At 43.6% G+C, this 21242-nt stretch overlaps 1 protein-coding gene across 8 annotated transcripts in view; it reads right to left on the bottom strand.

Moving 5' to 3' along the window:
* COG5 (component of oligomeric golgi complex 5) overlaps positions 1-21242 on the bottom strand; it is a 282724-nt gene that overhangs the window by 5558 nt on the left and 255924 nt on the right. For 6 of the 8 annotated variants that reach the window (XM_065883739.1, XM_065883732.1, XM_065883734.1 and 3 more), the window contains 4 exons: positions 18187-18424; positions 12738-12814; positions 2723-2849; positions 1974-2053 (listed from right to left, as the gene is read on the bottom strand). In XM_065883739.1, the coding sequence (XP_065739811.1) occupies positions 1974-2053; positions 2723-2849; positions 12738-12814; positions 18187-18424 (522 nt within the window). The remainder of the gene's footprint in view (positions 1-1973; positions 2054-2722; positions 2850-12737; positions 12815-18186; positions 18425-21242) is intronic. The other 2 variants (XM_065883735.1, XM_065883736.1) reach the window with 2 other exon arrangements.

Here is a 21242-nt window from a genome sequence, read left to right as displayed (position 1 = left end):
CAAAGCTCCCTAAGTGACTCTTGGGTGCAAACACAGCCGAGAACCACTTCAGCACACGAGCCCCAGGCTGGCTCTGGAGAACCCAACTCATCCCCTGCTCTTAGACTCAAGCAAAGGCTGGTTTGGTGCCCTGGTCCCCAGGCTAAGAGCATTAGGGTCCCTTGGAAGAGTCGAGAATGGCTTCCAAAGTGATTTAAGAGGTACAACTGCCTGGCTTTGGAGAATGAGGGTGACAGAGGAGTTGAATGATGGCTTAAAGGTTTTATAGCTTGGCTGGATATAGGTGACAGTGACACCCCAACCAAAACAGGGAGTCTACATCGACAGAGGAATGGATAAATAAGATGTGGTACATATATACAATGGAATATTACTCAGCCATTAAAAAGAATGAAATGCAATTTACAACAACATGGATGGACCCAGAGATTGTCATACTGAGTGAAGTAAATCAGACAGAGAAAGAGAAATATCGTATGACATCCCTTATATGCGGAATCTAAAAAAAAACCGATACAAATGAACTTATTTACAAAACAGAAGCAGACTCACAGACTTAGAGAATGAACTTATGGTTACGGGGCTGGCAGGGGAAGGATGGGGGGATATTTAGGGAGTTTGGGATCGACATGTACACACTGCTATATTCAAAACAGATAACCAGCAAGGACCTACTATACAGCACAGGGAACTCTGCTCAATGTTATGTGGCAGCCTGGATGGGAGAGGAGTTTTGGGGGAGAATGGATACATGTGTATGTATGGCTGAGTCCCTGAAACTATCACAACATTGTTAACTGGCTATACTCCAGTATAAAATAAAAAGTTTACAAAAAAAAAAAAAGACATGAGTCTACGAGAATGAGCAGGTCTGAAAGGAAAGACGATTTACTCTCAGCGTCTTGGGGTTGAGATTTCTGTGGGGCTTTGAGTGATGACATGTGACAGCAAGTTTGCTGGCCTGAGGCCCTGGGCAACCAAGATGAACCACAGACCCGGAGCCACAGGACAGAAGAGGTCACGAGAGTCATGGGTCTGGGTGAGCTCACCTGGGAACCAAAGTACAGATCGAACATGAAGGGAAAAGAGCCAGGAACACACTGTGGGAAATGATGGCCTTTAAGGAGTGGACAGAAGAAGACAGTTCAGCAAACGAGACTGAGGGAAAATATGGCCACAGAGATGAGAAGAGAAACAGATGACGGAGGTGCCACGGAAGATCCAAGAAGGCAGGGCCTGTCTTGGTTTGCTTTGTGTCCTCAGGGCCTGGCACATGGTGAGTATCAATAAAAATAAGTGGAATCGGTCAGCTGATGAGCAGTTTCAAGAAGGAAGTGGTGGTCACTTCTAGCTAAAGCTGCAGAGTGGTAAAGTGAGAACAGAAACATCTGCATTTGGTGGCTAAGAGGTCTCTGGAGATTTTGGTGAGGGAAATTTCAAAGGAGAGTGCTGATGGAAGAGAGATGCTTAGTAAGTCGTATGGGACAGTGCAAGCATCCCACCCTGGGCATGGCGGGGGTGTACGGGGGGTGGTGGGTGTGTCTGCATGTGTGCGCACACGTGCATAAACACACCTGAGAGGCACTAGGCTGCTGGGTGTCCTTGTTTTCTACTAAAAACAGTATCACGTTTACTCCCATCTGCGTTCCACGACTTCAGTAACTGCCCCACGTGGAAATGAAGCAGAAAATGGAGCCAAGGCAAGGAGTCGCTTCATAGTTGAGGTTGGTTTTCAAAACAGAAGCGCATGGTTCTTAGGGCTGCATCAGGCACGGGACAGCACAAGAGGGGATGTGGAGGGCACGGAAAGCAAAACCTGACATGCCCCCCAGCAACGCGCCCCGGCAGCACTCCAGCAGGTGAGGCGCCTGCCCCGGGGGAGCATAACGTACACACACCCGCCGGGCCCTCTCCTTCCTCCTCCCCTACATCCCCCATGCCCTGGGCGGTGCCCCTGCAGCACACAGCTCTACCTGACAAGGAGGAGCCTGTCCTTTTCAGAGGGATGGTCATCCAGCCACTGGGAGAAGCGTGCGTGGGACCACTCGGCCCTCTGCAGGGTGGAAACACAATCAGAGGAGAGAGGGTGAATCCCATCCTGCGACAGCACGTGCAGGTCCAGAGAGGATCGCAGGTATTCCCGGGGTCAAATGACGCCAGACACCTGCCCAATGGCAGGCGGCACAGCCCCTGGGGCACCTTCCTGACTCCCAAGGAGCCTTTTGGGTTTGCCAACTGAAGGTAGGTCAGAAAAGTAAATGGAGCCTCCGTCAAAAAAGCTTTATGGGGCTTCCCTGGTGGCGCAGTGGTTGGGAGTCCGCCTGCCGATGCAGGGAACGCAGGTTTGTGCCCAGGTCCGGGAAGATCCCACATGCCGCGGAGCGGCTGGGCCAGTGAGCCATGGCCGCTGAGCCTGCGCGTCCGGAGCCTGTGCTCCGCAACGGGAGAGGCCACAACAGTGAGAGGCCTGCGTACCGCAAAAACAAAAAAAAAGCTTTATGAACATAAATTACTTGTGTCACTATTATTTAAAGGGCTAATTCTAGATGCAGCAGGCAATTTTTACACTGCTGAGAAAGTAGGGGCTGGGCAGTGGGAATCTTTCTTCCTTCCTTAGGCATTTGCTCAAGACAGGAATCCGTGATTACGTAAGGCAGGAGAAGGTCCGGCACCTTCAGCTGGGGGGAGGGGGGCAGCAGCGGCACATTCTTCACTTCCTTACCTGGAAGGGGGATCTCAGCTCAGGGGGTGCTCTTGTGAACAAAAACTGAATAATGATGCTGAAGGGAATAATGTCCCCCAGTGCAGGGCTGCTGGCCACGTGTTCACTTGTCTGGAAGAGCAGTGGTCTAAAAGAGGGAAACGCAGAAGTTATTTAGTGCTATTCGATACAGAAAGAGGTGACTTGGCAGAAGAATCACAATAGCATACTAACAGAATATAACCGCACAGTAGCGTAATAGCATAATACGCAGTAGAAGAACGAATAACAGCAGTCTTCCTGCACTGGCTAATTCCTAACCATGTCTTAACCCCCTGTTTAGCCGGGAGACACACACACCCACCCCACACTCTGGCAGGTGGACCTGCCCTTCAGCTCCTTCCTTGACCCCCAGCTCACTGCCTTTGGGTCTGACTTTACTTCAAGGTGACTCCGCAAAATCCCCTCTTGGAGCTCATCTGATGAACAGGCTAAAATCACAGCACTTGGCTGAAGCTGTCAAGTAGTTATAACTAATAGGTTCGGTCAAAATTTTCAGTTTTTATTTTATATAAAATCCTTCCTTGGGCTATAATCTAATGTGGATAAATTCAAAATTTCAATAAATTCAAAATTCAGTTTTCTATACAACTTTTCAAAGGGCAATTACGTCCTTGTATATACAAAATTATTACTTCACTGACCATCCCTCCCTTCTGACACACTGTGTGTCTGGGCGTCACCATCCACGAAGGGCCTCCCTCATTTTACTGTACTTCACAGATTTGGTGTTTTTTACCAAACTGAAGGTTTGTGGCAACCCTGTGTTGTTAGATGATGGTTAGCATTTTTAGCAATAAAGTATTTTTAGTTAAGATACGTACAATTGTTTTAGACATAATGCTACTACATACTTAATAAACTATAGTATAAACGTAACTTTTACATGCACTGGGAAACCAAACAATTTGTGTGGCTGGCTTTACTGTGACAGTTGCTTTACGGCAGTGGTCTGGAACCAAACCCGTAATATGTCCGGGGTACCCCTGCATTTTACAGGAGCCTGCAGGAAAATCTATCCCATTACCCAACCACCTACCCCCTTGTCAAAGGCTGGCAAAAATAATTTGAAACTTTTACTGACTCTTCCTTGGCTTTGGGCTCTGATGGATAAGAGTTAATTGAAGGCCAAGCTGTAGAGGCTGAATCTCAAGAGGAAAGATGGCAGCAACATCTCCTGACTCAGCAGCGATTCTGAAGTATGTAAAATAGCTCTGTACCTGGGCTCTTTCTTCACCCCACGTAAGTTACTCCAATCTACAGCTGAAGGCCTGGACGAACCAGAGACACAAGCTTCTTCACCACACTGATGATACACTCAAGAGTCAGCAGTGCTCTCAAAAGATAGTTGGTTCTCCAGAATATATTGGAAATATATTGGATATATTTATCCCTGGTAGGGATTTTTCTAATTTCAACTGTTTTGTAAAACAACATTATTCTATAATTTATTGTCTTTAACTACTATGGAAACTTTTCAGTTCATCTGTGTTGCGTGTCTCCAGACTTCCACAAAGCTCTGAACCAGGTCCTCTGTGGGAGCAGGGCTAGGGTCTTCCCACAGCTGTGGGTGGTACACTTGCCTTGAACACTTCCAAGGGCAGTCATCTCACAGAGCTCCACGCTGCAGAGCCTTAGGCAATGAGTCCAGCACCTACTCGGGTACGAAAACGTTGCTGAGGGAATTCTGGTTTTCCTGGAGGCATCCCTGTTTAAGTCCCTCTCTGTGTGGCAGAGACCCTGTCTCCATCTAGGCAAAGCTTCTAGTTTTAACAGCAGCAGCAATGGCTACCACACAGAACACTTATTTAAAGCTTTAGACACGTGAACTCATTTATTCCTCCAAACGACCCTATGAGGTAGGCACTGTTACATCCCCATTTTACAGACAGGTAAACTGAGAGGAAGAGAAATCAAGTAAAAGCTAGGAAAGGGCAGAACACAGACTCAAACCTTTGCAGCCTGGCTCTTCATTTTGCCAGGCAGCCTCTTTTAGGATATCAACTGTAGCAACTACTCATCACGTTTTTAGCACAGACAGACTTATTCTCAGAGAGAAACAAAGACCCCTGGAGAAAGTACAACTTCAAACTGTTAACAACTCCCATATGGTAACCTGAGCAAAGTAATGTTTCCAGGACACCGTCTGAAGGCCATGCAATTATTATCTCTTTAGGTATCCCCAAATTCTCTCCATGGGTCAAGGACCTCCAGTCACCCACATAATTGAACCATATCATCACAGTCTCTCTTGGAATTATTTTCACCCGGCAAGACCTGAAGTTCTTCGGGGGGGTGGAGGGCAGCGATGAGCACTACGGTCTCAGAGGCCTCTGGAAGCTGACTCTGGGTGGGAGGGGAGGAAACTGTGCCCCAGCTCCACTTCCCGTAGCCTGGAGAACCCTTGTCCCAGCAGAGGAAGCTGAAACATCTCACAGCCCAAGGTCACCGGGTGCTGAGCAGCTGACATTCCCAGACTCAAAGCCAGCCTGGGGCCAAGCGCATGTTTGAGCTGTAACAGGGCAAAGAGCCAGTGGGGAGGCGGCTCATCCTGCTGGCGTTCCTGAGAAGCCACCCTGAGGATGTGGGCAGACAGGGGAGCTTGTGCCTTCACTTCTCTCCCGGCTGCCCCTGGTCTGGTGAGAGTCCTCCCCTGCCCCAGTAAAGCCCAATCTTTCCCTACAGCATGTGACATGGTAGGATTCATCCTGAACCCTAGCTCATGACATGAGGAGACCCGGGGGGGAGAGGCCAGTCCTGTATGACAGTCCTCCACTTACTGAAGGGCAGCCACATGGAATCCTTTCTGCCTCTATGACAAAAAGATGACCAAGAATTTTGGTCCCCACTCTCTCTCAGTGCTCCCTATAGGAAGTCCCACGTACAAATGCTTTAGAATTAAGTACTAAGAAACAATGAACATTTTCCTAAGAATTGATATACTACCTTCCTCCCGAAAGTGAGAATTACATAGCTGATTCTGTTCCTCTTTTATCTTTGGCTTCAGGAAGTTTAAAGTCAAATTTGAATCTTATCTACCACAATTAAATTAGTTTTATGGTTTGAATATTTGTGTTTTTCTTTGTTTTCCTTCTATATTCTTGATGCAAACGGCAAACAATCCAAGGGCAGGAAGGGAAGAAGGATGAGAAAGGGAGAGGGAGGGAGACGGTGAGGGAGGAACGATCGGTAACGTGCCACGGCCGGCAGCCCAGCCGAGCCACACACGAGGCTGCTGACTGCAACACCTGCACAGGGCAGGCCTGATAGAAACCAGCTCACTTTGAAACAGCATCTTCTGGTCAATCACTTGTCCCTTTGGAGCTCTGAGTCACAGCTGTAATTTTTCTGCCAAGACCAAATCTTCCGCTCTAGCCACTAACAGGACTGCCAAAAAAGCCACGGAAAGCACAACTGGATTTGATTTCCTATTATGCATCACTGACATAATTACCTGTAAACACTGAATGCAGACATTTTGTTTCCGGTGCTTGTTTTAAGAAGCTGAAAGAACACAGAATGAGAACCTCCCTTCTCCCTGATTCCAGGTGGAATCTGAAATACCGGCAAGTTCAAAAAATACATCACCATCTGAGGTGATAAAAGGAACAAAAGGAAATTAATTAAGATGTTATAAAACACAGATACCCCAAATGCCACAAAATCACTCTTAGAGAAAATTACTCTAAGTAGCAGTGTTTTTCAAGGTTAAACTTTACAGGCAGCTGGTATTTCTTTTTTAATTTATTTAATTAATTTATTTACTTTTGGCTGCGATGGGTCTTTGTTGCTATGCCCGGGCTTTCTCTAGTTGCAGCGAGCAGGGGCTACTCTTCATTGCAGTTTGCAGGCTTCTCATCGCGGGGGCTTCTCTTGTTGCAGAGCACGGGCTCTAGGTGCGCAGGCTTCAGTAGCTGTGGCTCGCGGGCTCTAAGCGCAGCCTCAGTAGTTGTGGCGCATGGGCTTAGTTGCTCCGTGGCATGTGGGATCTTCCCGGACCAGGGCTCGAACCCGTGTCCCTTGCATTAGCAGGCAGATTCTTAACCACCGCGCCACCAGGGAAGTCCCCAGCTGGTAGTCTTAATTAATCAAGTATTAGATCCCATTAGAAAAAAACTGTACTTCTAGTAGATCTCCACATTTAAGTGATCCAGAGCTGTGTAGCTGTCAGTCTTCTGTTAAGGCCAATTACAGAGCGGAACAAGACTCGAGTCCTGCTGTCCCGCGTCCACAGCCAGCATCCGGGGTTCCTGGGCTGCCTGCCGCCACCCGCACCGCAAAGCCCCTTTTGGTGAGGGCAGCCCAGACCACTGAGAATGTGCACTGAGACACGGAATCAGCAGAGAAATGGGTGGGGCAGGAGGGGAGGACATGGGACTCCTCCCTGCACTGGACATAGTGAGGGCTTCGGAGAGATGGGAAGAGGCCCAGATACGGTGGCACGAGGGACTGTGTGTGTCCCAGGAGAGAACGGAGCAGGAGGCTGATGACTGGGGGGTGAGTCAGGGCTCAGAGCAGAGACGTGAGAGGACCCCCAGGTTCCTGTCTTGGAGTCTAAGGCTGTCAGTCCCAGGGGACCAGGACAGAAAGGACGCAGGGGTTTCAAGCAGGCGTCCTCTGAGAATAAAAGCCCACATTTGGTTCAAGCTTCCTGCAGCATCTCCCGGAAGGCTGTCTGCAGCAGAAGATGGGAGATGCGGCATTTCAGAGCAGGAGGTCACCGCCAAAGTGGGGAGTTTAGACTCTCTTTAACACTCTCTGACTTCTCCTGGATGAATCATATAAGCGTGCACATATTGCTCTAGGACACTCTGGAGTGCAAACAAGCACAGACTTCTGGGATAAGACGCGGGGCTCGGTGGTTGTGAGCACAGGCAGTCCTGGGTCTGAAATGCAGCCCTGCGGCTCACACACAGTTCTCACATGTGCAGCCCCAAAAGCTTACACCCCTCAGCCTTGACTGCTGCCTGGGAGTTGTCCCTAACTCTCATCTATTGTGGTGAGGGTGGAAGGAGAAAGTACCAGGACAACGCTCAGCACAGGCTTAGCATATAATAATCAAATAATGACTGTTAGAATAAAAACGACAATAAATGAACTATCCAGTCCTCCACATTTACCCGGCTGCTCCTAGCACTGCCGAAGTATTGGCAGACAGCAAAGCGAAGCAAGCCCCAGATGTGGCTGCCTTCTGTCTTCAACGCTGACATCAGAAACTTGGAATTAAGAATCCAGAAACCTTGGGGAAATCGTGATTGCAGAGGATGGACTGAGTGGAAAGAAGGAACAGAACACATCTGGGGTCGGAAGTGCTCGTCACGGAGGCTGCAGAGACGGCCACCGTCAGGTCTGCAGACCCGCAGGCAGGCACCTGCGTGGAACCTCAAGTGGCAGGTGATCACGGAGGTAACTGCAGACACGGGAACCCTCACCACTCCTCCAACTGAAAACTGTTGACGTGAACACCACACTCTAGAGTTATTAATGCTCTTCCTTCTCCGGGCCCCTCATGCTAGGAGATCCATCAGAACACCCCTTATCTCCTGGCAGCTCTCAATGCTCTTCCACTAAACCCAAGGAAGCTTCCAGCAGAGCAGGCTGTTCCCTGGGAGCAGGCCTGCCTGAAGGCAGGGTCTGTGTCCCGGGAGGTGAGAGACCTGTGGCTCTTTCTGTCCTTTGTCTCACAACGAGCTGCACTGACAGGCCCCTGGCCAGGTAGAGCAAAGGTAACCTCCCTCACGGACACCTCTTGGGGGACACCGTCATGCTGCGGAGGGGTGGACAGGGACAGGGACAGCGCCTCGTGTGTCTTGTGTACAAACACAAACCACCCAGGGGCAAGTCCCTAATGTCGGCAGCTTTCTGAGGCAGCATTCGCTCCGGGGTAAAAGATTCCCGCTGCCTGGGAAATTCTCATGTAGACAGTAAAAGGTAAATGCCTGGAAGAGGCTTGCCAGCCTAATTAAAGAGTCCACTGACATTACGTCCAAGAGAAGTGCCCTGTGGCAGATGGCTGCCTGATGAGGGGAGGGTGCGCCTGCCAAAGCCAGGGTGTCTGGGGAGGGGGGAGGGGAGGCTGCACCGGGGTCTGGGCTGGAGACGCCCTGCCTGGCACCGTCACCCTCCCTTGCACTGGGCCTGCTGCCCCCTCCTGCAGCACCTGCCTCTAAACCTGCTGGGCTTTTGGTAGTTTGGCTGCCTGTTTTTCTCGCCCCCTGACCCTTACCGTATAACGTTTTAGTATATTTTATATTATTTTTAGGCTCCCTTGTTATTTTTAAATGGATGAAACACTGCAAGAGGGATTGTTAAATTATCTGTTGACTTTTCTAACTACAAATATAAAACAACCAAAGCAAAAAGTTTGAATAATAAAGGAAACCTCTAAAGGAAAAATCACTAGTAACAATGCTACTCACCCAAGGTAACATTTTGATGTTTAGCCTTGATTTTTCCTCTCCAAACACACATGCTATTATTTTAAAAATATAGGGATCTATACCATATATACTGTTTAGTAGCCTTTTTCATTTTGTGATGCATTAGGAAGTATTTTTCATATTCTTAGATATTAACTAACAACATGTTAACGGCTGCATATATTTGATCCTATGAATGTGGCATGCTTTATTTAGCCAGTCTCCTACTGACTGCCACTGGGCTGGTGCTGATGTGACTCGGAACCTTTAGGGAGGAGACCCATGAACAAGAGCCCAGGTCAATTACGTACACGACCACTGGACGACGCCTTTTCCTTGTCACAGCACACAGCACAGACGGCAGGGTTCACAAGAATGGGTCCTGCCACCGCAAGTGCTCAGGACTAATTTTAGAGAAGAGACAGATGTCTTAACAAGTTTTTGCAGGTAGCAAATAAAGTGCCTAGAACTGGGTTACTAGAATAAAGACGATTCTGTATTGACTCACTCCCCTCTAGGAAGGGACTCTGTAGGACCTCCACATGGGGAAGCTGTCCTAAGTCAATCATGACAACTGCAGAGAAGCTGGCGGAGCCGGGGCCTTTCCTGGACATGTATACAGGCAGAGGCAGGGGCACTGACATCCCTTTTCTCCAAAGATGGGACCTGAAACCTTCTTTTCAGACTAGGGCTAGATTTGAACCCCAGAATATACTACGCTTTCACTTTATTTCCTGATCCACTTAATCTTAAAATCTTTATCGTATGGTGTCCAAGACCTCTCAAACAACTGAGAAAGCTCTAGAATCAATCTGAGAGATTTCTGTACATTCAATATATCTTTAGGAATATACTGATAGATATAAATCTCTGTTAGAATTTTTCACTGAATTCAAGATACGGAGAAGTCTTCATAGGCAAAGTACAATTACTCTTATTACATATGTGCCAAGGCCTTAGGAGCTGAGGGGTGTGCTGGAGGAAGCTCAGGGCTACCAGAATCCCAGGAGAAAAGGGCATAAATCTTTATAGATGGAGAAAAGGACAAAACTCAGCCCCTATCACTAGAGCAGCTGAAGTTCAACAATAGAGGGCCCTGTGAAAAAGGTGAGAAACCATGGGATGCAAAACATTAGCGGGTCATGAAACCAATTAAATGGGTTAAAATAACCAACCAAATGAAAAAGAAATGTCACAGAATATCACATGAAGTGAGAGTAACTACTGTTTCATGGCACACGTGTGTGTGCGTGTGTGTGTGCCTGGGTTTGAGTGTACTTGCATGCAAGTATATGCCAGATGGTAACATAAAATCTCTCTTAATGTGAGTCAGGGTCAAACTTCAGAAACACATCTAGATTGACCATTGCCCCATAAGAGAAGCTAGCTATAAAAAACATAGGATTTTGGGCCTCCCTGGTGGCGCAGTGGTTGAGAGTCCGCCTGCCAATGCAGAGGACACGGGTTCGTGCCCCGGTCCGGGAAGATCCCACATGCCGCGGAGCGGCTGGGTCCATGAGCCATGGCCGCTGAGCCTGCGCGTCTGGAGCCTGTGCTCCGCAACGGGAGAGGCCACAACAGTGAAAGGCCCGCGTTAACGCGAAAAAAAACAAACAAAAAAAAACCCCATAGGATTTTAAAAAATTATCCACTAACCAATCATTAATTTTTTATTCCATAAATAGATACTAGAAGGTGTCACTACCATTCAAACTTTAAACGCTCCTTCAAAGAGTCCTTCTTTCATGTGAAAACTGGGAGGGTTGACAGAAAACCTTAAATGAATTAAAATAGAACTGTTCTTATGTGAAACCTTAGAATGTGTACCTCCATACTGTGACACAACTTTAAAAGCACTTGGATAAAGGCCGTCTTGCCTCAGCAAATAAGATAAGCACTATTTTAATACATACATGTGGAATAAACAACTAAACATGGGAGCCAGCACTATCAAAAATAATAGTCTAATCTTAAAATAGCAAACCCCTAATCACAGCTTTTCCCATGCCTTTTAAAATACCTAATTGGTTGATATCCCTCAACATGCTAAGATTCTGTTTCTCAGGGCAGCATTTGATCATCCAACCGGGATTGCCGTGTCACCATCATACTCAAAGTTTTATTAAGGTTATTTTTATGGTACATACAGATGACTGGAGGATTGGGTACTCAGTATCTCTTAATCTTTCGACTTGTCCGTATTTGGTAGTGCCAAACCCTAAGGCTTCCAAAATATTTAAATACTTTATAAAAGGTTTGAGCTAATCCAAAGAAGGTATCTGAAAACACTTGTGATCCCACTTTAAGTTTTTTTGAACTCCAACTCAGATGGGCATCTGAGAAAAATATTTCAGGCTCTTGTGTTGCCATTTAAAAAAATCACTGCCAATTACTCACAGGCAAAGTAAAGGATAAGCCTTCCCTTTCAATCAACAACCTTGGGTTCATTACACTTGAATTTTCTACCAAAAGCTTGGATGACATAAGAGAGTGAAGTAATCTTTTAAAGAACATACTGCTTATTGATTACTCTAGTTTCTAGTACTGAGTGAGTTTATAGAAAGCCACATGCCTGGACTCTCTTACCTATCTTTATAAAGAAAGATTCAAAAACCATTATGCTTTTGGATATTATGGAGAGCTGATATCAAGGTTTCCCATCTGGTATGCTGTGGTCAGAAAATGGTCAGAAGTATTATGTTGATCCCCTTGGCCCCCAAGGTTGGTCATCGTTTTGTATGTATATATTTTCTATGTGTGCCACGATGTGAAAAAGTTTGGCTTACTGAATAAACAGCCATATGAACAACATCTTTTTATCTTCTAAAATCTGATACTTAAGACCTAGTCATTAAGCTATTCAAGTCTTTAAAATCTGAGTTGGTAAAAGGTCTATCTAAGCATTCAGCACTGAAAACGATTTTCCTGTTCAATTGGTATAATCTTAGATTATGCGTTTGAATTAACTCATTGTTTTTCTTTTTGAACTGGTTTCAAGTAAGCTCAATCCCAAATTTTGTGCTCAATTGCATTAGCCATCTTTAGCCTAAATTATCTACTACATTTACAGTCATTCCCTGCATTTCACCGCTAAACTCAGTTCTTCTAATACTCTAATAGTTTTGTTAGGGAATACAACTTATGACCTTTTTAGAAGTAAACTGGATTGGAAATGATAAATGAACCAGTAATACTTTCAGAAAAAGACATCTATAAATTATGAACTGCCTTGTATTACTACTCAATATATTTCTGTAAGAATGGAGAGTAAAAAATAAATAAATCCCCCTAGAAAGAACATAATAAAAAATTTACCAGCTCAATCTTATGAACTGCAACTCAAAACTAACACATACACAGACATACATACATACACTAGTCATCGCATATAACACTATATAAATTTCTGGTTTGAAGAATAACTTTCAAATGCCACTGTTGTACATCACAAAATGGTTGAATAATAGCAATTTCATACAGATGGACATGAACAGGGGAGGATTTATCTGCTAACAGGATATGGCTATATTAACAGCGATAACAGAATTATGTCTCACCTGAATGACCTCAGCATTCGATAGGACTTTCCTAAATCAGATACTCTTCTGCAGAACGGACCCACAGCCAACTCCATCTGAAATATTAAAAGATATCCCCAGCTTTTTACCTCAGAATCTTGAAGTGAACTGGGGACACACTTGGATCACAGAAGGTTGTAGCTTGCAGTAAACTTAAATTTTATCTTCCCTGTGAGGCAGGTTTTGAAAGTCAAATTTATTAAAAGGCAAGAGCTTAGATAACTTCTGCATTTATTTACTAAAGAGGCATAATTCCTTCAAGAAGAGAAAAGCATTTTTTGTTATGTAAGAGGAGAAAGTTTAGATTGTTTTTCTCCACTGAAAAATCAGAAAAAGGAAGGTTTTCAAGCCTGCCTCTGTGGCTATACTTTAAGCAGACATCACGAGCCTTTGTACATTAACATAAATGATGTCCGTTTTCACCAGGCTGGCTCAGGGGGTTAATAGCACTGACTCTGGAGGCAGCGCACTTGTGTCAGAATTTCTGCTCTATAACGACTAGTCGTGTGGCCCTGGACTTAACCTCTTTACGTTCCAACTTCCTCATCTGTCAAATGAAGGTAATGCCTATCGTAAAATTATGCAAGTAAAACAGATAATTTCACAAAGCACCATGAGCACAGCATATAGTAAGTGCTTGTTAAATGTCAGCACTTACTCTCAGTATTTTAAAAACGTCCCCCTTTTAAACGTTAGTAAATTAGTTTGTTTCCTGACTGAAGAACTTAGCAACTACTACTTTCACTTCTCTTTATTTTCCTCCTTTGACTGGAAATTTTGTCATTAATTGAGTTTTAGGCTACCTGTTCTTTATCCACCAAGCGCATATGCAAAATTTTTGCATATGTGGTACTCAGATGATAAACCATCTCTCTATACTCGCTATAAACAGGACCCTGGTAAAGAATAATTTAGAAAATGACTGAGAAAAGGCTGCTCCCTGGTAAATCAACATCTTTCTTCAGGAAAAACATATGAAAGAAAAATGGGGTTTCTGTCTTGCTGGCCATCTTTCTGAAAAACTGTTCAAATCTCCTTGATATTGGAAGACCATGGAGACCTAATCACTCACTCATTTGAGAAACATTTTTGACTCCAGGCACCAAGCTAGACACAGGGATAAGAAGATGAATTAGATGGTCTCGCCTCTGAGGAGCTCTCTCAAATTTATCAAAGAAGGGAATAAATATTTATTTAAACAATGTAATTTTTATTCATCTAAATTTTAAGAGAGGTATGTGTGTGTGTACATAGACACACATACACACATACTGATTACTATTAAGAGAAATGACAAGTGTGAAATCAAATGTATGAACTGAGTGTCAGGGAGAATTGCAGGGCAGCTTTCTTTCTTCAGATGTCTCAAGGGTGAGTCGTGACTGGTGAATTTCTCTCCTAGCATACAGAAGACACAGTATATACCCTGTAGGTTCTAGAGGGAAACCAACCTCACATGATTAGCAAACTCTCTAAAATACAAAAGAATAAGTAAATAAAAAGAGAAATCTGAGGAAGAAAAGTCAGACTCTTGCCAACAATGCAAAAGAGAGCGGCCTTGACCCAGTGTTCTCGGAGACACTGAGTGATGGGCTGTTCCTTGGGACCTGTTTATTCACTCAGTGGGAGTTTCTGGTTTCCTACAGAATGTGGCATTTATTTTATAGTCAGCGCGAAGTACAAATGTGGTATCATGTACCTATGACTGTGTGTGTGTCTGTGTGCATATAATGGTTTCTTACACACTGAAATTATGTGAAGTATTTTTCATGAAATGTTTTTGTCAATTATTTTCCAGTTACCCTAGTGGGCTTCATCATTTTCAAAGATTAAACCAAACAACCTTTGCCTTAGCACTTGAGCAAGATTGAATGTTAAAACAAATAAGTGGCTAGGAAAAAATTACAGTATGAGAGAATATGACCTCGAATGGCTGGGTCACCTATGATGACTGCAGATTTCTATGCCATAGGACAATTTCAAAACGTTAAATGTTCAAAATAAATTTTTCATCCATCAAGGACCTCTAGGGTACTAAAAACCATCTTCTGCCAGAGTTCCATTAAACAATAAAGGCCATGTTTCTGAAGGGCAGGAATGTTCCTTTTAGAGGAGGTGACTCTGCAATTAGCTGTGGATACAAAAATGGCATCTGCAACCGCCTCTCTCCAGCTCCCCTGTTTGGAGGGAACGAACAGTCAGCTGCAGGCATGGTGAACTAATTACATAGCTGCTCCGTGCCCACCGCAGACATGTGGTTAACCACAGGGCATCTATGGATACTCCCAGGGCATTCCTGCCCTGATACGGTTCAGGAGAAAAGGCAATAGGAATTAGAATCTTGATTATCTGGGGTTCTTCCCTAAATTTATATTTCCAGGCAAAAAGCAACATAGATATAAATGTATAGTATTTAAAGGGCACCAGAAATAAAGAGAAACTGCTCAGAGTGCCACTGAGTAAATGATTTAATGGCAATGTCAAAAGCCGTCCTTTCCCTCAGGAAAGAAACACAGTTGAGGGGCAGAGGGGAATGTGTGGTTCAGAGGGCAGTGTGGACAAGTCCCCAGAGAGACTGTGAATCAGCAGAACCCCAGTGGCCTTGGACCAGCTTAGTACTTTACAAGTGCTGTGTGATTAGTGTAAACACGGAGACCATGTGGTCACAGTAGGGAATTAATTACCAGGAGGAAAGCGCCTCATGCCCGTGACCTGATTCCTAGGGGGTGTGTGTTGGGCACCTCCCTCATCGTGAGCCCCCCCAGATGGCTCCCTGCAAATACATACTCTTTCACCTGTGCAACGCCGCCAGTGGGGAGAAGTTAGGATTCCTACAGAAATCTTTAAAACATATCATTATCTGTCTTTGCAACTGGACTTTATGCCAAATAATCAGTATTCCCAAACCTACCCTACTGGAGTCTTCTGAGCTCTTTCTCTTTCTGTTATTTATGCCAGAAAAGCAGGCACTTTTATCACAAGAACTCTTTTCAAACCCACAGAGGATTTGTGTGGTCTTGATTCCAATGGCCTCAATGGCTTTGTTTAATTTTGAATACAAATCGGTAGAACTTTCAGTAATGAGGCAGCCAAAAGGCTTTCTAGTCCCAGGTGATGCCCGTCGTGAACATAAAAGTCAGGGCAATGCCATCTCAGGGTTTTGATTCACCCCAGAAAAATGCAACCAAGTACGAAACCCGAGGTACAATGCCACATAACTGCAGTTGTGGGAAGAAACCACATCAAATGAAACAAAAGCCCTCAATTCACTTTAATGTTTTTAAAATATGGGGGGAAGATATAACAGCTGGATAATACTGGCCAAAGCTACTGGTCACAACCATGACTGACTTCAGAAGTGCTGGCACCTGTCTTTCCTGCACCCACGACCCACAGGGCCAGGGAAGCAGCCACAGAGTGAGTGGCACGAGGTTCTGAAACAGGGACACTATCCCGAAGTGAACCAAGGAATCAGCCCCACGGAGGCTGCAGCAACCAGTGTCACTGCCGGCCGGGAAAGTATATTTCTTAACATCGAGTAAGAAATGGAAAACGGAGGCTGCCCTGGAGTATAAGTTAGTAATAATGATTGATGAGTTTCATTTACCTTAACGGAAGGGACCTGGGGAAAGGTTTGGTTTATAGGCAACATGTCTTCAGAAAGAAGGAATGCCAAATAAAATTCTGAATGCGCAGTTTTAAGGAAGGTGGGAGCTCAACCCTGCCCCGGATGCTACGCATTTTGAACAGGTGCCAGCTGTGGTAGCAAGGGTCACAGGACAATGCTCTCCAGCTTTCAAAACTCACAAGGTCACATAGCATTAAAATAAAAACAAAAACAAAAAGCCTTCTTCCCACAGAACTCTCATTTTGGCCATCTCCTGCTTGGCTGCCACTCTAATTGGACTTGAAGTGCTGCCTCCAGGAAAGTGACTCAAGAACCAGCTGGAGCAGAATGCAAATAAACGGGTGGGGGAGGGAGAGCCCAGGGAAAGAAGAGGATAGGAAAAGAAAAACAAAATGAAGGAGGAAAGGGGGAAAGAAGAACAGACACCCATTTGAGTTCAGCTCACAGTGTTTTTAACAAGAGCAGGTCTTGGTACATCACTGTGTTTTCACTTTGGTAAGCAGCCTGTAATCCCAGAAAGGGACAAGTACGACAATATACAGAATTTACCTGTAACAACAGAACGTACAGGTGCCTGAGAATTAAGTTGATAAAAACGGGAAGGGTAAAAGGAGCCACACGAATGGTAGCATTTACTTTCAATTTTCATGCTGAGGTAAGGGCATATTTCACAAAGGAAGGGTCTTTACTCTGACCTAGTGGTGTCAGGCATATCATTTGGGGATGAAAATGACTAATTCGAGACCAGTTAATATGCAAAGAGCCTGGCTCTTGAAACATTATGATGTGTACCTGTTCCTTATTGTAACTGTCAGGTATGAGTGCGCGTCTACAACCACCGCCTGGTACAAGCAGCCTGCCACATCCTTTCCTCGGAGTAGGAATAATGAACCAAGACTTGCTCCCAGTACACACAGGAATAAAGAGGGACATTACAATTTGTCTATCTTTATAAACAGGAAGGATCTGGCACACCGCTAGGAATAATCCATTCGAATAACTATTTAGACTAGTAAAGCTAATAGCTTTCGAAGGCTTAAAAAGTAAGTTCACCTTTGACGTGCTATGTAAATATGAATTGTTTCTGAATCTTTTTTTAATGAAAGTGGATGTATGAGGTGTTTTTTCTCTGCCTCTGATACTATATTTATAAGGCTTTTTAAAAAGTCTGTCTAAAGGACAAAGAAAAAAACCTTTCTATAAGAGCTGATTATGGTTCTGCTATTTTAATGTGACTCTACCTCATTCACATCAGATAGTGTGGAATGACTTCAAGGTGGCCACGCACAGGAAAGGTACTCTTATTTAACAGAGGGGGATCAAATAATTCACCTGGTCCTCTGTGCTTCTAAATGAATTAGAACACCGCCCTGGAGAACCATGCATGTGTCAGAGATCTTTCTCTTTACGTGACAACAGACAGCCTTTTTCTACTGTTTGAAGGATAAATTTCATTGTCTATATTATTTTCCAACAAGGTTAATCAATTATTCTTATCAGTACTGACCTGGTGGGATAATAAAATAGTGAGAAAGCCCCATGTTATGTAAAAATGGGAAATGCTGCTCTACTGTGGGACAAACGACTTAGCTTAACCTTGAAATATCAAAGATGACTGATGATCCTTTTGTTAAAGACAAAGTAAAAAAAAGCTGGTATGAAAGTATCTTTAAATTCTTTCCTTTTTTCACATTAAAAACTTTCTTCAGTTAAAAAACTGAAGACCATAGATGGTCTTTTATTTAATGGATAATACTGAGGCTGAAACATTTTCCCCTTTGTAGCTATGCATCAATTTACCTGCGCAAAATCAGCAGCAAGACGCATTTTCCCACCTTCACCAAGAGGTCTTATGAGACTGGCATTTCGGATGAAGAGTTCAATGGCTCTTTGGGCAATAGCTTCAGTGTTGTCAAAGACAAAATCCAAGCATTCAAAGTGTTTAAAGTAGTCACTCATAACTCTGGCGATAAAACCTTGAAGCTCCTTCATGTAGAGAGAACAGGGAACATCAGGCTTTCCTGAACTGGGTAATGATCTGCAAAAGAAAAAATCAGCCAGTACACTAAAAGGCACTATTTGATATTTGTCTCCCCACTCTGCCTGCTATTTCACTCCTAAGCAATTTTTTACTTTAAAAAATTGGTAGGAAAGGCATTGTTTATTTTTGCTAAAAGTCAAAGAGCATAAAACAATCTTTAGATTATATTCTAAAGACTGTTTTAGGATGTTAGGAAGATGACTGAAAGAATCTTGGAATCTATTTACCAAAAGACTATTAAAAATGAAACAGACAACCATCTGTCTTGGATGATTCGCAGAAGTGCCTTATGCACAATGACCTTTCAAGGTCTCTTCCAGCTTTACGACTTTCCATCCACTCACGTGGTTTGCCTGGTTAGTGAATAAATCAGTATTAGATACTGAAATAGGATTTTACACTTGGTGGCAACAGAAAATGCTGCCTTCCCCAAACAGATTCTTGGCAAAGATATCTCTGCTCTTGTGCTATTTAATCCAATCAGTCCAATAGTAGAATTCTGACTGTGGAACTGGTTATGTAACAATACACATGGTATGCAATTTTTTCCTCCCAGATGATGTTTGGAAAGGCTTTAATTTGGATCAACAGATGATGCCAGCTGATGCTCCATGAGATACTATTTATAATTTATAAGTGTTTATAATTGCTCTTTAAAGAATATATGAAAAGAATGTGCAATATTTATAGGAAAGAAGAGTTATGCCAAAATTAGAAATCACCTGATATTAATTAGTGGGCCAGTGAGATCACTGGCTATATAATGCTGAATCTTTTTTTCAAAAAATAAATCATACTCTGAGAATGATGCAGAGAAATTGGCAATGGTCTAGGGAAGAACAACAGATATGATTCAAATGCCTAGAGCAAGAGAATGAGGTGGACTTAATTATTTTAAAATACAGCAATGGTTATTATAAATGGGATGCTAACCAAAGGTCTTCCACATCCAGAGAGCAGACAGAAATAGAGAAAGCATGCTATGTTCCAGCAGGAAGAGACTTTGTTCAGGTGTAAGAAAGAACGTCCTAACTATGGCAAGGCCATTGAGGGGCATAGTGGAACACTGCTGTTTGCAATATCATAGGGTGGAACGCTGCTTGGTACAGAGGACAGGGACAGCCTTAGTAAGAGATGGCAATCTTCACGTGGGGTTTGGTTTTGCCAGATTCAGACCATCATGGCCTATCTTTATTCAGGTTTTGTCAGTCCAAAAGGCTAGGTTAAAAAAAAAAAAAAAGGAACAAATCTCTTTCTAATCTTATGCTTTATCAAAAGCACTGTCATTATCTTGGTACTACTCTGGAGGATTGTTTCAAGAATTCTAATCTGGTTAGGTGATATGATTTCCTTGATGATTAGAAAATGATATACTAGACCAGGTTCTGTAAGCATGTGTCAATGTAAGTAAAATAAAATGATCTATTAGAAAAATTCTGAAATATGTATTATCAATTCTCAGCATGGATTAGAAGTTTGACTCAAATTTACTAGAATATAAACCTTGCTTGGCAATTGCTAAAGCTCAGTTTTCCCAGTTACGTCAAACCTTTTAGTAAGAGGTTCTCAACTGATAAAGTGAGCAGAAATGTCACGGTCTTTGTAATGAGAGCCCGCATACAGAGGCAGAAGGCAGAAGGACTAAAACAAACACACGCCTGAGAAGCGGCACCAGTTGTTCTGGGGTCAGTGTGTGTTCTCCCCTCCTCAGAGATGCTCATCCACCACTTCAAGGATCTAGGGTCCTCCTACTGTTACTGACTTCCCTCTCCCATTCAAAGCTGATATCAAGACACGAGTCATTTTACATTAAATAACAGAATTTCAATCAATGTACTATGTCAGACATTTACAATTTAAGCTTTATCTAATTTGGAAAGAAACACATAGGTCCCACTAAATACATTTAAAATACCAGGAAACTGTGTTGAGGATTACTTTTTAATTAGCAGGGGATTCTGTAATCATACTACAAATAAGGTTGGCCCAGAAGGTAAACCTGATTTATTCCTTTTACCGTGAGAAGGTGTGAAGGGCTTGAAGGGGCAGGTATTCATTACTGTTTTTCCAAGTGTGATCCCGGAAGATGGCCCTACTATAAAAGTGATTCCACTTGCTGAACAGTGTCATCCAATGTCATCTTATATTTCATATAAGCCATACATATATGAAATGATATGACAGAATTACTAATAACAAGGTTCTAGAAAGTGGGAAAATTCCTGCCATGAATGCTCCACACTCCTGTATGGCCATGTATGGAAAATAACTTTCAGTGGAACCTCAAATGTCTGCTGTACAGAGAGAGTGAGCTGAAATGGAGCCATTAATGGCCATTTGGGGAAAAAAATTGAGGACAATGTTATACATCTTAAAATAATGCTGCATACCTGTGGCAACCTAACAGTTAAAGAACCAATCTGGCTCACTAGTATTTAAGCAAACTAATAAAAACATATCTACTTGGGAAACCAACTTTTAATGTCTAATGTGTTATCTGCAGGCACCAGCTGTGGCTCATCAGTACAGTTACTCAAGTAAGCACCTGACCACTCTTATTAGAACAAGCCTTCAAAAATGACTCCAGTTTTGCTTCCTTTTCAGAGGCATTGATGATTGGTCTAACCGGGACATTTCAGATCATTTCTGAACAAAATTCATTTCCTCCCAAATACTGGTAATCAGCAGTTTTATATTCCTGTCTCCAAATACCACAGCATTTTTGTGTAGAATCCACTTTACCCTCCTGTGCTTCATACCATTATTAAAAATAGAGACTGACCTTTTCACCTTTCAAAAGATACTTTGGAAATGA

This window comes from Phocoena phocoena, chromosome 9 (assembly GCF_963924675.1).
Source record: "Phocoena phocoena chromosome 9, mPhoPho1.1, whole genome shotgun sequence".
Taxonomy (NCBI): Eukaryota; Metazoa; Chordata; class Mammalia; order Artiodactyla; family Phocoenidae; genus Phocoena; species Phocoena phocoena.
The sequence above is the reverse complement of the archived record's forward strand: the minus strand, read 5'-3'. Positions and strand labels throughout refer to the sequence as shown.